General features: G+C 48.5%; 1 protein-coding gene across 1 annotated transcript in view; it reads left to right on the top strand.

Annotated features, from left to right (window-relative positions):
* The first annotated feature begins 258 nt into the window (after positions 1-258).
* The window catches only part of LOC144819194 (long-chain-fatty-acid--CoA ligase ACSBG2-like), a 364803-nt gene continuing 348269 nt past the window's right edge, over positions 259-16792 (top strand). Inside the window, exons 1-4 of the mRNA XM_078677171.1 lie at positions 259-268; positions 3991-4280; positions 5011-5099; positions 8917-9037. Coding sequence (XP_078533297.1) covers positions 259-268; positions 3991-4280; positions 5011-5099; positions 8917-9037 — 510 coding nt within the window. The remainder of the gene's footprint in view (positions 269-3990; positions 4281-5010; positions 5100-8916; positions 9038-16792) is intronic.

Genomic DNA, 16792 nt, shown 5'->3' with positions numbered 1-16792 from the left:
AAGAACAGACTAAGAATTAAAAAGCCAAGTCTTCAGGCCCCTCCTAAACTGAAGCAGATTGGCAGTACTGCGCAATGAAAGTGGGAGCAGATTCCACAGCTGGGGAGCTCTACAACTAAAAGATCGCCCTCCGGCGCGGGCCTTCCTCACCCGTGGGACCACAGCTTTAAAGAGGGATTCCGAACGGAGGGAACGGACTGGATGATAAAAGTTCAGTCTCCGCTGCAGATATCCCGCCCCTGATCCATGCAAAGCTTTATGCATCAGGGTCAGGGATTTAAACTGGATCCGCTTCCTAATAGGGAGCCAATGAAGCGTCTGAAGCAACCTCGAAGCACGGGCTCGTCTACCAAGACCGAAAATTGCCCGGGCAGCAGAGTTCTGCACCAGTCATTGATCCACCTGGACCAATCGGGCTTTATGCCTCACAGGTCCACGTGCTTAAACTTAAGGCGCCTATTCGGGGTTCTACAGAAGGTATCTGCGAGACCCGAAGTGCCGGCAGCCCTGTTATCTCTCGATGCCCAGATGGCATTCGATAGTATGGAATAGCAGTATTTATACGCAGTTCTGGAGAAGCTGGTCTTCGGAGATCATTTTCGAGCATGGGTACGGCTGCTATACACTGACCCACTGGCAAGAGTCCGGGTCAATGGTGTGTTGTCAAGGGAGTTTCACCTGAGTCGGGGCACGCGTCAGGGTTGCCCCCTTTCCCCCACCCTGTTCGCGTTAGCACTGGAGCCGCTGGCGCACTGGGTCCGGACAGACCCCATGGTATGGGGTATAGACTTGGGTGGGGGATGGGAGGAGCGCATCTTGTTGTATGCTGACAACATTCTCCTATATGTTCAGAGGCCGGCTGCTTCCATTCAGAGATTGATGGACATCCTACGAGAGTTTGGTGCCTACTCCGGGTACTTACGGAACAGACTCCTCTGTGGGCCGGGACATTCCTTCCGGCAGTGATGAAATTACAAGGTTTGCGTCAGTGGAGCCTGATTGGTATTGATGTGCTGGGTGATGTTTGGAAACGGGGAGAAATGGTGGGTTTTGCGGACTTGCAGGCTGAGTTCCAAATGGGGAATGGGGACTTCCTACACTACCAACAGCTCAAACAAGCTCTGCACCGTCATTTGACACAAGGGGTGGAGCTACCTGAGTATTCTCCACTGGAGGATAGATTACTACTAGACCCTATGATTGATAAGGCTATCTCCCTCACATACAAGAAGCTTATCAATAACATCGCAGACACATTGGGCCCCCTGCGGGAAAAGTGGGAGTCAGCTCTGGGGATGCTGGAGGATGATGACTGGGGGGAGGCCCTGCAGTGTCCCCGAGAAGTGGCGATACGTGCCAGGTTCAGACTCGTCCAACTACGCATCCTGCATAGGTCATACACCCCACGAACGACGCAATACATAATAGGCTATGTGGACTCACACTTTTGCTTGCGGGGGTGTGGTGAAGAAGGGACCTTCTTCCACGTATTGTGGGATTGCGCTAGAATTAGGGCATCCTGGTCAAGACTAGCAGGCATCATGTCAGAAGTGGTGGGAGGGGACATGCCGCTGGAGGCCAGATGGCATGTCTTGGGTGTCACTAGTGACATCACCTGGCCAAAATGGGACAAAGTGTGGTTGGCTCTAGCGAGCATGGTGGCCAAGAGAAATATCGCAAGGTTATGGGGAAGTGATCTTGTCCCCACGGTGGAGGAGTGGGAGCGAGATCTGGACTGGTGCCAATGGGCTGAAAAAGTTATCTATAAGAGTCGGGGTTGCCCTAAGAAATGGGAGAAGGTATGGGCAGCATGGAGGAGGTACCGGGGAGAGTGGATGGACTCACAGACGGATGGGGAGCTGACCTGAGGAGAGATTGATGTGAAACGTTATATCCCATGGCTGTGCATTTAACGTCGAGGTCTTCTGATGCCCGTTCTGCACTAGATTCCCTGGGGGGCGGATGGGCTGGGGAGGGCCGCAAGGTGGTCCTAGAGGGGAGGTGGCGGGGAGTAGGGTGGGGATGATGAATATAATCTGTAGGCTTTGGGGGGGCCTGGAGTTGGGGGGCCATTAAGGATGTGTATACGTGTGTGGGAGGGGTCTGTAGTGGCAGGGGGTTTTAATGATTTTTTATTGAATTTGCAATCAATTTTATCGTATGTGTCAATGAACGTCCGTTGCTAACTGATGTGCGATGTTATGGAGCTGGTTGTTAATAAAAAGATTTTAAAAAAAAAATAATAATAATAATACACACAGAGATACAACCAAAATAGTGTAGTCTGAAGATGACAAAGCCAAGTCCCAGAGGAAGACTGACCAACTGCCCTTCGCAGGGAGCACTGTCTTCAATCAATCAATCATTACATTTGTAAAGCGCGCTACCTACCCGTGAGGGTCTCAAAGCGCTGGGAGGGTGGGAAGGGGGGCTGCTACTGATCGAAAAGCCAGGTCTTAAGAAGTCTTCTGAAGGCCAGCAGGTCCTGGGTCTGTCGTAGGCTGGTGGGGAGAGTGTTCCAGGTCTTAGCGGCGAGGTGGGAGAAGGATCTGCCGCCGGCTGTGGTTTTCCAGATGCGTGGAACTGTGTTGAGGGCGAGGTTGGCAGAGCGGAGGCTGCGGGTGGGGGTGTAGAAGTTGAGTCGGTTGTTGAGGTATGCTGGTCCGGCATTGTGTAGGGCTTTGTTATGCTGGATGACAAGTCTTCACCTCTCTGCCTTTGCTGTCAATAAGGTATGCAGGGCGTCACTTCTCCCTAAGGTACTCTAAAATGCAAGTTGCTCTGCCTTCCATGTTATCATAGTGTAGTGCATAGAAGAAGGCATTAGAGTGTTAGGTACTAGACAACATTTTAACTGTTAGACAAGTTCATTTTATTCTCAATATTTTTTGTTCAAAAAGTCTTTAATGGCTTTCATAACATACAAAAACACATGCGAAGATAGTACCAGGATCAAGAGCTGTCGGTTAGCAGATGTCCACACATTGAGTGACATGTAAGACCGATTGCATTCATAAAACCTTTTCTGTAGACAAACATGTTCACAGCCATATACGCCCTTCATACTGGTCCATTGTCCTATTACATAGCCATGTAGTGTCAAGCCATTCATGGAACAAATGTAATAACTACCGTAACCCACATAATCAAAATGGAGTGTGTGGGAGTGAGAATCCACGGGTTGTGCAGAGGTTATTCTAGTTATTTATTTATTACAAGTTTTCTTGCTGTTTTTTATAATATGTATTATATTATTTTATAATTTTTTATAACTGTGTAGTTGTTTTAGATGTAATGAGAAACTGACTATTCCTATAGTAATAAATACTTTTTACTTAAAAGTGTTCTCTCTTCTTAGTACAGAGTGTGCGATGCTGTGAGTAACACGGTGACTGTCACCATGATGCCCCGACCCCTTTATGGGATTGTTAGTAAACCAAAAACAAGGCTTCTATGTCAGTTACACATTGAACAGTGCCTTGCAGGGCTACAATAACCTGTCCTTCACATTCACCACTGGTGCACTGAACTAAGTTCAGCCATGTCACAAGTGGGTGAGAAAGCACACTTTGTAGAGTTACGCCAAAGTTCTACCTTACCCAACATAACCTGGTACTTTACATAGAACTAAGCATAAGAATTCAAAAGAAGAAGAATATAACTGTAAAGGTGGGTTAGTCTGGAGGTGAATTCTCAAGAGGTTTCGACATTATGATAATCATGGAGTCACTTAAACATCCCAGTCAGCAGGTTCATACTTTATATTGCCAGTGGATGTTTAACTGCATCTAGTGTCTGATGCCAACTGAGCTACACCCATGATCAAACTCATGACAGTAAACAAGAGAGTTGTGTTCCTTATGGTCTTTGTCAATGTATCTACTGGATGGAAGAAGTCACCACTTATAGTTGCCAAGGCATGTTTGGCAGAAAGATCTGTCTCTGAATTCTGTCCATATTCTGTGTCATTCCCCTTCATGTCTCTTATAGGACAGAAGCCTCCAGATGCCGGTGGGAGCAGGAAGAGACTCTTAGAGCTGAACCTGGCCCCAGCAGACAGGTTCTGGACATCTGCCAGGGATGGAGCAGTGAAGCTGCACATGGAAGAGACAGGACCAGCCTCTGAGCCCCCGGTCACCACACACCAGTTGTTAAGGGACACAGTCGAGCGATTCGGAGGGCACCCAGCGATGGTCGTGAAGAAAGACGGGCAGTGGAAAACTACCACCTATCTCCAGTTCTACCAGGCATGCCGGGCAGCAGCCAAGAGCTTTCTGAAGGTGGGTCCTAGCAAGCCCCACTGTTCTTCAGAGCTGGGGAATGGAATGTGTAAGGGGAGTGTGTAACTGGAGAAGAAGAGGCATTTTTGTGGTTAACAACTGACAACAAAAACAGGCCCTTTATTGATGGGTAACTATGTTACAGACAGAGGTTACAACTGTGGTAGGTACACTGGCACACACTTCTGGGCATGTGTGGCGGTGACTAATGTCAAATTGGGTAAAATGTCCACATGCTCCTGTTTTCTAAGGTCCATGCTTATTGATGCTGACTGGCTTACTAATGAGCAGGACAGGTGTCAGTCCAATAGCTCATCTTTAAAGATGTGTTTGTAGAAGGTAATGGTGCAGGGTTGGACTGTTGGACTGTGTAACAAAGATAGCCCTGGAAAAAGTCCAAACCAGCACTGCTGCCTTCCACTGATTGTTTCCATTCATTCTCTTTTCCCCCCTCGCTGTTTCTCTCTCACACTCTGTGCTTCTTCCTCACACCCTAAGCTGCCTCAAAACCCCAGGGTGTTGGAGACAGAGGAGTATGGTCCCTCCGGGGAAATGCCAGATGTGAGAAATTCCCACAGTAGCCCTGTGGTGGTCATAACCTGCTCCATAGCTTTGTGGCAACCTCTTTTTAAAATTATTTAGCTGGATATATTAAGAGGTGCAGTATCTTTGTGCTGAATGGAAAGGAAGTCTGATGCCAATCGTATCCTTACAATTCTGATTTTTACAGCTCGGCCTGAAGCGCCTTCATGGTGTTGGGATCCTGGGCCATAACTCTCCTGAGTGGTTCATTGCCTTTATTGGTGCCACCATGGCCCGGTAAGTGCCTGCTCATCACTTGCTCTTTGTACTTCTGCTTTAAGTAATCCTCACTTGCTCTTTGTACTCCTGCTTTAAGTAATCCTCACTTTCTCTTTGTTCAATGCCTATATTGGTGCCACCATGGCTCGGTAAGTGCCTGCTCATCACTTGCTCTTTGTACTCCTGCTTTAAGTAATCCTCACTTGCTCTTTGTTCAATGCCTATATTGGTGCCACCATGGCTCGGTAAGTGCCTGCTCATCACTTGCTCTTTGTACTTCTGCTTTAAGTAATCATCACTTGCTCTTTGTTCATCGCCTATATTGGTGCCACCATGGCCCGGTAAGTGCCTGCTCATCCCTTGGTCTTTGTACTTCTGCTTTAAGTAATCCTCACTTGCTCTTTGTACTCCTGCTTTAAGTAATCATCACTTGCTCTTTGTACTCCTGCTTTAAGTAATCATCACTTGCTCTTTGTACTCCTGCTTTAAGTAATCCTCACTTGCTCTTTGTTCAATGCCTATATTGGTGCCACCGCGGCCCGGTAAGTGCCTGCTCATCACTTGCTCTTTGTACTTCTGCTTTAAGTAATCATCACTTGCTCTTTGTACTCCTGCTTTAAGCAATCCTCACTTGCTCTTTGTACTCCTGCTTTAAGTAATCCTCACTTGCTCTTTGTACTTCTGCTTTAAGTAATCCTCACTTGCTCTTTGTTCAATGCCTATATTGGTGCCACCATGGCCCGGTAAGTGCCTGCTCATCACTTGCTCTTTGTACTTCTGCTTTAAGTAATCATCACTTGCTCTTTGTACTCCTGCTTTAAGCAATCCTCACTTGCTCTTTGTACTCCTGCTTTAAGTAATCCTCACTTGCTCTTTGTACTTCTGCTTTAAGTAATCCTCACTTGCTCTTTGTTCAATGCCTATATTGGTGCCACCATGGCCCGGTAAGTGCCTGCTCATCCCTTGCTCTTTGTACTTCTGCTTTAAGTAATCCTCACTTGCTCTTTGTACTCCTGCTTTAAGTAATCATCACTTGCTCTTTGTACTCCTGCTTTAAGTAATCATCACTTGCTCTTTGTACTCCTGCTTTAAGTAATCCTCACTTGCTCTTTGTTCAATGCCTATATTGGTGCCACCGCGGCCCGGTAAGTGCCTGCTCATCACTTGCTCTTTGTACTTCTGCTTTAAGTAATCATCACTTGCTCTTTGTACTCCTGCTTTAAGCAATCCTCACTTGCTCTTTGTACTCCTGCTTTAAGTAATCCTCACTTGCTCTTTGTACTTCTGCTTTAAGTAATCCTCACTTGCTCTTTGTTCAATGCCTATATTGGTGCCACCATGGCCCGGTAAGTGCCTGCTCATCACTTGCTCTTTGTACTTCTGCTTTAAGTAATCATCACTTGCTCTTTGTACTCCTGCTTTAAGCAATCCTCACTTGCTCTTTGTACTCCTGCTTTAAGTAATCCTCACTTGCTCTTTGTACTTCTGCTTTAAGTAATCCTCACTTGCTCTTTGTTCATCGCCTATATTGGTGCCACCATGGCTCGGTAAGTGCCTGCTCATCACTTGCTCTTTGTACTCCTGCTTTAAGTAATCCTCACTTGCTCTTTGTTCATCGCCTATATTGGTGCCACCATGGCCCGGTAAGTGCCTGCTCATCCCTTGCTCTTTGTACTTCTGCTTTAAGTAATCATCACTTGCTCTTTGTACTTCTGCTTTCAGTAATCATCACTTGCTCTTTGTACTTCTGCTTTAAGTAATCATCACTTGCTCTTTGTACTTCTGCTTTCAGTAATCATCACTTGCTCTTTGTACTCCTGCTTTAAGTAATCCTCACTTGCTCTTTGTACTTCTGCTTTAAGTAATCCTCACTTGCTCTTTGTACTTCTGCTTTAGGTAATCATCGCTTGCTCTTTGTACTTCTGCTTTAAGTAATCATCACTTGCTCTTTGTACTCCTGCTTTAAGCAATCCTCACTTGCTCTTTGTACTTCTGCTTTAGGTAATCATCGCTTGCTCTTTGTACTTCTGCTTTAAGTAATCATCACTTGCTCTTTGTACTTCTGCTTTCAGTAATCATCACTTGCTCTTTGTACTCCTGCTTTAAGTAATCCTCACTTGCTCTTTGTACTTCTGCTTTAGGTAATCCTCACTTGCTCTTTGTACTTCTGCTTTAAGTAATCCTCACTTGCTCTTTGTACTTCTGCTTTAGGTAATCATCGCTTGCTCTTTGTACTTCTGCTTTAAGTAATCCTCACTGGCTCTTTGTACTTCTGCTTTAAGTAATCATCACTTGCTCTTTGTACTCCTGCTTTAAGTAATCATCACTTGCTCTTTGTACTCCTGCTTTAAGTAATCCTCACTTGCTCTTTGTACTTCTGCTTTAGGTAATCATCGCTTGCTCTTTGTACTTCTGCTTTAGGTAATCATCGCTTGCTCTTTGTACTTCTGCTTTAAGTAATCATCACTTGCTCTTTGTACTCCTGCTTTAAGTAATCCTCACTTGCTCTTTGTTCAATGCCTATATTGGTGCCACCACGGCCCGATAAGTGCCTGCTCATCACTTGCTCTTTGTACTTCTGCTTTAAGTAATCATCACTTGCTCTTTGTACTTCTGCTTTCAGTAATCATCACTTGCTCTGTGTACTCCTGCTTTAAGTAATCTTCACTTGCTCTTTGTACTTCTGCTTTAGGTAATCATCGCTTGCTCTTTGTACTTCTGCTTTAAGTAATCATCTCTTGCTCTTTGTACTCCTGCTTTAAGTAATCATCATTTGCTCTTTGTACTCCTGCTTTAAGTAATCCTCACTTGCTCTTTGTTCAATGCCTATATTGGTGCCACCATGGCCCGGTAAGTGCCTGCTCATCACTTGCTCTTTGTACTTTTGCTTTAAGTAATCATCACTTGCTCTTTGTACTCCTGCTTTAAGCAATCCTCACTTGCTCTTTGTACTTCTGCTTTAAGTGATCATCACTTGCTCTTTGTACTCCTTCTTTAAGTAATCCTCACTTGCTTTTTGACCTCATGCTTTGAGTAATCCTCACTTGCTCTTTGTACTCCTGCTTTAAGTAATCATCACTTGCTCTTTTTACTTCTGCTTTAAGTAATCATCACTTTCTCTTTGTACTCCTGCTTTGAGTAATCATCACTTGCTCTTTGTTCTTATTCTTTGAGTAATCATAACATGCCCAAACTAACACTAAGCAAGGCGGGGTACTGGGACTTTGGGGCACACTTTGTAGAGACTGCCTACACATACACAGTTTCACCAACATCACCTGGGATGCCACTACATTATATTTGGTTTTTGGACTGTGGTTGTGAAAGAAAAGATGCAAAGATAAGGCGTGATGATGTCCGCATCACACAAATAGAGTTTTACATCATTCCTTGTGTGTGTTCTTGGTCGTACTGCCACAGTCAAGGGCTTGCCAGTCTTCATGTGTTGTTAAGAAACTCTTGGTTCCCTCAATTGGTTGTTAAGTTATTGTATTTTTCCACTTTTATTGTGTATACTATGACACAAGTATAGCTTCACAGCTCCTCTCGGAAGTCTGTGATGTGAATTTCTAGACATTTCCACCACAGACTAGAGTCTAATTCCGTTTTTTACACAACATGTGGTCAATGGGTTGAGTAAGTTAGTTTTATTGATCTGAGAACTGTATCAACGTGATTCTATATTTATTTGGTTGGTTGATAATCCAAGACGAACCAAAGTCATTCAAAAGGATTTGGGAATAGAGCATGGCATCATTATATTCCCTCATACGGTACAAAGGTATCTTGCTAACTGTAAAAGTATGAATTTTAGACTTTCCCCCTTTAATTGCAGGGGTTTACCTTCTGGAATTTACTCCACAAATTCAGCAGACGCCTGTCAGTACGTGGCCAGCAACTGTGAGGCCAACATCCTTGTGGTGGAGAATCAGCATCAACTGGAAAAAATCCTGCAGGTGAGATGTTCACAACTTCTTTCTGCTTCTAAGCACAGAACTCACAATGAAACCTAAAGTATTGGAAGGAGCCTTCAACAGCCTTCAGCCTGGTCATCCCGAGATCACCATGCCTGCTCTTGCACAGATTTATAATCCAAGCACAAACATTCATAGGTCAGGGCAACCTTATGATGAGGTCAACAGTATGTTCTTTAGAGATCGAAAGGATAAATAAATAACCCAGGCCTATCATCAGTGGTGATCGCTACATTTATTTTTCAAACATACTTTACTGCATTTCACAAACATAAGTATTACAATTCACCACAGAATATACCCTGCATTGGGTTGTATCAAGAAAAGATGCATATCTTCAATGCCACTGAGGAAGTAAGGACAAAGTGCATATCACAATGCTCTGATGGCATTACAGCACACCTGCAAGTAAAGGTAATCAGTCAACAACCACTTCCTCCCACCCCTATACCCACCCAAACCCTATCACCAAGATCATCTAGTTCCCAAGGGGCAAGTCACTTGTCGTTAGAGGGGTGTGAAGTGCTCTTTTGTATCATAGTCCTATGTAGTCGGTGACTAATGTATACCACAAAAGCGAATGGGAATGTCGAATGTCGAATGCCAGAGCCTAAGGATCGAAAGATCCACAATGGGTTGTCAGGTAAAAGTCAGTGTCCTCTGCCTGAACATTGAACTGCTCTGGCAAAGTATCACATATCACAGCTATGGGACGTTTCGTAGCCCACGGTACTCCTCGGGGTGCATCGCCAAGCATTGAGCTGAACCGCATTGACTAACCTCCTCGTGCCAGCTCAGTACAGTGGGCAGTATTGGGGGCTTGCAGCGACACGTTATTTGCCGCTTGGCCAAGTGTAGAGTCAAGTCAACGAAATGAGAATCCGATGCGGAAGTCTTGGATCTGGGAAATAAGCCCAGTATGTAATGCTCCACTTTGTCCCAGTGACTGATTTCAGTTAAGTTTCTGAGCGATTTCCGAACCCCCCACCAATAAGATAACTGAGAAGGGAATGCCAGCATATGCAAGAGATCAGCGTCATCAGTGCAACATCTAGTGCAGTTGGATTCAACTGGGTAAACATTCTGTGTAGTTTGGAGGGTGTCAAGTATGATCTGTGTAATAACGTAAACTTGATCAACTTGAGTCGTGTGTTGCGGGTACAACGCTAGGATATTCCAGAAGGAACTTCCATTCCTTATCATGAAATGGGCGATCCAAGTCTGCCTGCCAACGATCTTGCAACAATGTCAGCTACAAATAGGTGGGAGGGTAGACCTTTGTAGAGCCACTTACTCACTAAGGGGGTCATTAGGATGGCGGACGGACTTGCGTCCGTCCGCCACCCCTGAGTTTGAGGGACCGTCCGCATGGGCAGCGGCGGTCCCTCCATAGCAAGTAGGATGTGACCGCCACCCTGGCGGTCACATCCTGTATGTTTTACATTGCGGCGGATGCTGCTTGAAGCAGCATCCGCCGCAATGCAAAAAACGAAAGGTGTGCATTTGCATGCACAAAGCGGCAGGCACCGCGTGGTGCCTGCCGCTTCGTGCACGCAAGGGCAGGGGGGTACCATAGGTACCCCCCATGTGCACCCCCCACGCAACCTTCACCCAGGGGGCCCGCAACGGGCCCCCAAAGTGACTGTCCGTATGCTTTTCCACGGCGGAAAAGCCGCCGCGGAAAAGCATGACTCACCCTGCATCCTAATATGGCTGGCGGTGTCTGATAGACACCGCCAGCCATGTTATTGCTTTTCCGCCGTGGTCGCCTTCCGACCACGGTGGAAAAGCGGCGGACGGATTGGGAGACCCACCAGCCATCCTGATTTGGCGGTGGGTCTTTCAGGCCTCCTCGGCGGATTTCCCGCATACTCCGGGCCGGCGGTGGCTTCCGCCGGCCCGGAGTATGCAGGAAATCCGCCATCCTAATGACCCCCTAAGTGTCTTCCTGTGCCCATTTTGTAGGCCACCTGAATCAGTGCATTTGTGGTAGGTTCCACCCCCATCGGCGACCAGTACCAATGCACGTAAAGTAGGATGATGGCATGTGTAATAAATATGGCTCCGATAAGGTCCTGTGAGTGTATAAAGTCCTGGTGTGAAAGCCATTGCCCATTCTCCAAGAAGTCACCAATGGTGGAGAAACCAGCCGCCTCCGAAGCTGCCAGTTTAGTGGTTGTGGGAACACCTGTCGGGGTGGGTAAGCCACACAGAGGAATGTTCGGGGCATTAGGAGTTGCAGTGGCGTGATATGAACTGTAGTGTTTCAATATGTAAAAGCATATGAAGGAGTAGTGGACGTCCGTCTGGGGGACATTGTCTCCCAGGTAAAAGTAGTGTGTAAAGGCTCTCAGTGCGAAATTTAGAGCGTGTGTAGTATATTTATTGCAAATGTAAGACCGATATCCAATAGGAGAGCCACTGCAAGTGCGCGCCAAGGCGATAAGACCAAAATTGGGTGTGTCCAGCCCGCCGTGTACTATGGGCAGCTGTAACTTGAGGAGACTAATTCAGCATCGGCCTGAGCCTCATATTAGGTCTATTAACAAGGAATCTAAAGTCCTAAAGACAGACTCCGGAACAACTATGGGGTAAGTTTACAAAATAGTATGAAAATTTGGAATGCATCTCCATTTTGGCAAGGGCCAATCGGTCTGTAACCAAAAGAGGAAGGGTGACCCATAATTTATCTTGTGCTCTGAGCAAAGAGGTAGCTTGGAGTAGGTTCCCTCAAGCCAATTAATGTGTGATGTATAAACCTGGATATCTAAATATCTGAATGTGTGTTAGGTGACCGGTATCGTTTGTGTACTCAGAAAAATTCTAGCACATCCAGAGCATTGTGCTCTGGAATGAGAATCTGTGTGTTTTGGCATGATTAACACGTAGCCCAGAAAAGTCCCTTAACATCTGAAGAATGGTGGAGATAAGTGCGAGTTCCATTCCCTGGTCTCTGATGTATTTAATCATGTCATCCGCGTATATCGAAATGGTGTGGGACTGCAGCCCGTGTGTAATATACCAGCCTGCTACCAGCTACCTCCTGGCGACTTCTGCAGAATTATGCATTTGACGCATCTGCCACGTAATCAACCATGTACTGCATAATCTACAGATTTTAACAACAAAATTGCTTTCCATCTCAAATGGTTGAAAAGTTACTAAAAATGCAGCGACACATCTTGCTGCATGTGGGAAGGCCCTTTGGAAAGCTGGAATAGTCAACTTTCTGTTTCCCACTGCTAAATGTGGTTGTTAAATTGGTATTAATAGGGTGCAACCAGTGCCCAAACAGTGTTACCAAGTTTAAAAACGGCAAATAAAAGAAGTAATACTGTTTCAAAATGTGCCGGTTTATGCCGCATAATTTGCCTTTTCTTGCCACATAATTTACTCACCCTGCCACATAATGTAGCCCTCTCCTGCCGCATAATTCCAGTGGTCCTGATGCTAGGGTAATCCATGGCAGTGATTTTGTTCCTTGTATATTTCACATGCTTTACTAAATCTTGCATTCCCCAGGTGTGCTAGCTGTTTCCAGCATGTGTGTTTCTGTATTTCATTCCACAGCAGATTACTCTTGGATGATTCACCCTTTGTACTGAGTCACCTCCAGGTGTTTATAACAGGCTACAGTTGGGCACTTTGGAGTTGAGGATACAGGCAGTACAGATTTCACACTGTGACTGTCTGTGGGTCAAAAAGGTGTTCAGATTACATGGTCAGTCAAAATATAGCCTTTCTGCAGAGCACAAATAGCAATTGTCCTGCATTCCAGTAGTGATCCTATGCAAAGGTGTGTGAAGGAGCTACTTATTGGTCAAAACAACAAGGTGAAAGGAAAATAATGTATTTTTGTTACACATTTAACTTAAACAGCTAACAAAACCCAGTCGCGGCCAGCATGAGTCGCGGGTGTGAGGGTCGTGAGGGGTTGGTTTAATTTTAATATTAAAAAATAAAAAAACTTTCCTTATAAAAAATTAAAAAACTTTCCTTACCCGGCCCGATCCGGTCCCACGTCGTCTCTGCTTAGGGGCCTCACATGTTCCAATTGTGCCTGGGGCCCCACATATCCTAGGACTGGCCCTGAGTCTAATTAGAGATGAGAATAGTGATGTTCCCAGAGGTGAACAGAGGGAACTCTCGATGAAAGCCTACTTCCTAGCTTTGAAGGTATGAAACAGAAGTCCCAAGATATTTGCATGCCTAATTTGCATACCTGCTTTCTGGGCCTCCTTTAATTTTGACTTGTGTTAAAAAAAAAAGCTCCAATTTTTTGGGGCAGTTAACTCTGGAAGCCCCCCTCCTCTGAGTGGCCGTGAGGGTCCATGGGGGGCTCTCTGCCAGCTTTAGCATTTCATTGAGAAGCTGGAGGCTTTTCGACCTCAAACCTACCTCTGGCTTTACGTGCGCAGATTAAGATTGAAACACGACCAAACACCTTTATATCAGAAGCATTTATATGAGAGGAGAGGTTTCCACAAGGAAATACTTGAAGAAAGGTGGAGGAAAACAAACATTGGCAGGTCCAATGGGTCCAGCTATTGGATAATGAAAAGGTGTCTTCATGGACTGGGCAGGCACAGAACCCTCACGAGAGAAGTGTGACCCTTTAGTGACGTGTGGAGATGGCCAGAGAGGTTCTTCACTAGGTCTGGCTCAGGGCTGTACTCTGGCCCTGGTACAGGTGGCTTGAGGCTACTGACCTCATGTGTTACAGCAGTTTAGAGATGACGTCACAGTCAGCTGGCTGGCTCTGGCGAAGCTCCTAGAAGTGGAGCTGTTTATTCGACCCTTGACCCTGCTGAGTGAGCTGCTGCTGCTGCTTTTTTGTTGATGAGCAGTGTTTTGATTGGCTCTCCTCTGCCCCATCCATTATTCAGGAACCGCCAAGTGACATTGGCATTTCTGCCACCATTAATGTGGCAAAGGAGGGAACCAGCCCTGGTAAGGCCAGCTGCGGGCCATCGCAGGCATAGAAATGTAGGAAAAGCTCAAAACAAGCACTGGCTACTGTGGCTCACACAGGTTCTGGAGCAGAGGTCAAAGGCCCTCCGCCCTGCCGTGTGGCCAACAACACCAACTCAGACACAAACCGACGCCTCCCTTTTGGTGTGGCGACGGTAAGGTATTTTTTCCAGATGATGATGGGGTATGTAGAGCCAGTGTCATGACGCTGAGGAAACCCGTTCCAAGGCACCTGCTCAAAAACGCTGCGCCAGCCTCACCTTCCAGGCCACTGAGCACCGATCTCTTCAAGTTGGTGGGTGCTGAGTCAGCGCTACCAGGGTGGGCATGCCTGATGGAGGGTGCTGAGTCAGCGCTGCCAGGGTGGGCATGTCTGATGGTGGGTGCTGAGTCAGCGCTGCCAGGGTGGGCATGTCTGATGGTGGGTGCTGAGTCAGTGCTGCCAGGGTGGGCATGCCTGATGGTGGGTGCTGAGTCAGCGCTGCCAGGGTGGGCAAGTCTGATGGTGGGTGTTGAGTCAGCGCTGCCAGGGTGGGCATGCCTGTTGGTGGGTGATGTGTCAGCACAGCCAGAGTGGGCATGTCTGATGGTGGGTGCTGAGTCAGAGCTGCCAGGTAGGGCATGTCTGATGGTGGGTGCTGATTCAGCGCTGCCAGGGTGGGCATGTCTGATGGTGGGAGCTGAGTCAGCGCTGCCAGGGTGGGCATGTCTGATGGTGGGTGATGTGTCAGCACAGCCAGAGTGGGCATGTCTGATGGTGGGTGCTGAGTCAGAGCTGCCAGGTAGGGCATGTCTGATGGTGGGTGCTGATTCAGCGCTGCCAGGGTGGGCATGTCTGATGGTGGGAGCTGAGTCAGCGCTGCCAGGGTGGGCATGTCTGATGGTGGGTGCTGAATCAGCGCTGCCAGGTAGGGCATGTCTTATGGTGGGTGCTGATTCAGCGCTGCCAGGGTGGGCATGCCTGATGGTGGGTGCTGAGTCAGCGCTGCCAGGGTGGGCATGCCTGATAGGTGCTGAGTCAGCACTGCTAGAGAGGGCATGTCTGATGGTGGGTGCTGAGTCAGAGCTGCCAGGTAGGGCATGTCTGATGGTGGGTGCTGATTCAGCGCTGCCAGGGTGGGCATGTCTGATGGTGGGAGCTGAGTCAGCGCTGCCAGGGTGGGCATGTCTGATGGTGGGTGCTGAATCAGCGCTGCCAGGTAGGGCATGTCTGATGGTGGGTGCTGATTCAGCGCTGCCAGGGTGGGCATGCCTGATGGTGGGTGTTGAGTCAGCGCTGCCAGGGTGGGCATGCCTGTTGGTGGGTGATGTGTCAGCACAGCCAGAGTGGGCATGTCTGATGGTGGGTGCTGAGTCAGCGCCTCCAGGGTGGGCATGCCTGATGGTGGGTGCTGAGTCAGCGCTGCCAGGGTGGGCATGCCTGATGGGTGCTGAGTCAGCGCTGCCAGGGTAGGCATGCCTGATGGTGGGTGATGAGTCAACGCTGCCAGGGTGGACATGCCTGATGGTGGGTGCTGAGTCAACGCTGCCAGGGTGGGCATGACTGATGGTGGGTGCTGATTCAGCGCTGCCAGGGTGGGCTTGTCTGATGGTGGGTGTTGAGTCAACTCTGTCAGGGTGGGCATGCCTGATGGTGGGTGCTGAGTCAGAGCTGCCAGGTAGGGCATGTCTGATGGTGGGTGCTGATTCAGCGCTGCCAGGGTGGGCATGTCTGATGGTGGGAGCTGAGTCAGCGCTGCCAGGGTGGGCATGTCTGATGGTGGGTGCTGAATCAGCGCTGCCAGGGTGGGCATGTCTGATGGTGGGAGCTGAGTCAGCGCTGCCAGGGTGGGCATGTCTGATGGTGGGTGCTGAGGCAGCGCTGCCAAGGTGGGCATGCCTGATGGTGGGTGCTGAGTCAGCGCTTCCAGGGTGGGCATGCCTGATGGTGGGTGCTGAGTCAGCGCTGCCAGGGTGGGCATGCCTGATGGTGGGTGCTGAGTCAGCGCTGCCAGGGTGGGCATGTCTGATGGTGGGTGCTGAGTCAGCGCTGCCAGGGTGGGCATGCCTGATGGTGGGTGCTGAGTCAGCGATGCCCGGGTGGGCATGCCTGATGGTGGGTGCTGAGTCAGCGCTGCCAGGGTGGGCATGTCTGATGGTGGGTGCTGAGTCAGTGCTGCCAGGGTGGGCATGCCTGATGGTGGGTGCTGAGGCAGCGCTGCCAGGGTGGGCATGTCTGATAGTGGGTGATGAGTCAGCGCTGCCAGGGTGGGTGTCTGATGGTGAGTGCTGAGTCAGCGCTGCCAGGGTGGGCATGCCGGTGGTGGGCGCTGAGTCAGTGCTGCCAGGGTGGGCATGTCTGATGGTGGGTGCTGAGTCAGCACTGCTAGAAAGGACATGTCTGATGGTGGGTGCTGAGTCAGCGCTACCAGGGTGGGCATGCCTGATGGTGGGTGCTGAGTCAGCACTGCCAGGGTGGGCATGTCTGATGGTGGGTGCTGAGTCAGCGCTGCCAGGGTAGGTATGTCTGATGGTAGGTTCTGAGTCTGCGCAGCCCGGGTGAGCATGGGTGATGGTGGGTGCTGAGTCAGCGCTGCCAGGGTGGGCATGTCTGATGGTGGGTGCTAAGTCAGCGCCTCCAGGGTGGGCATGCCTGATGGTGGGTGCTGAGTCAGCGCTGCCAGGGTGGGCATGCCTGATGGTGGGTGCTGAGGCAGCGCTAACAGGGTGGGCATGCCTGATGGTGGGTGCTGAGGCAGCGCTTACAGGGTGGGCATTCCTGATGAT

Source organism: Lissotriton helveticus, chromosome 2_1 (assembly GCF_964261635.1).
Source record: "Lissotriton helveticus chromosome 2_1, aLisHel1.1, whole genome shotgun sequence".
NCBI classification, from domain to species: Eukaryota; Metazoa; Chordata; class Amphibia; order Caudata; family Salamandridae; genus Lissotriton; species Lissotriton helveticus.
This window is presented reverse-complemented; position numbering and strand designations above follow the sequence as displayed.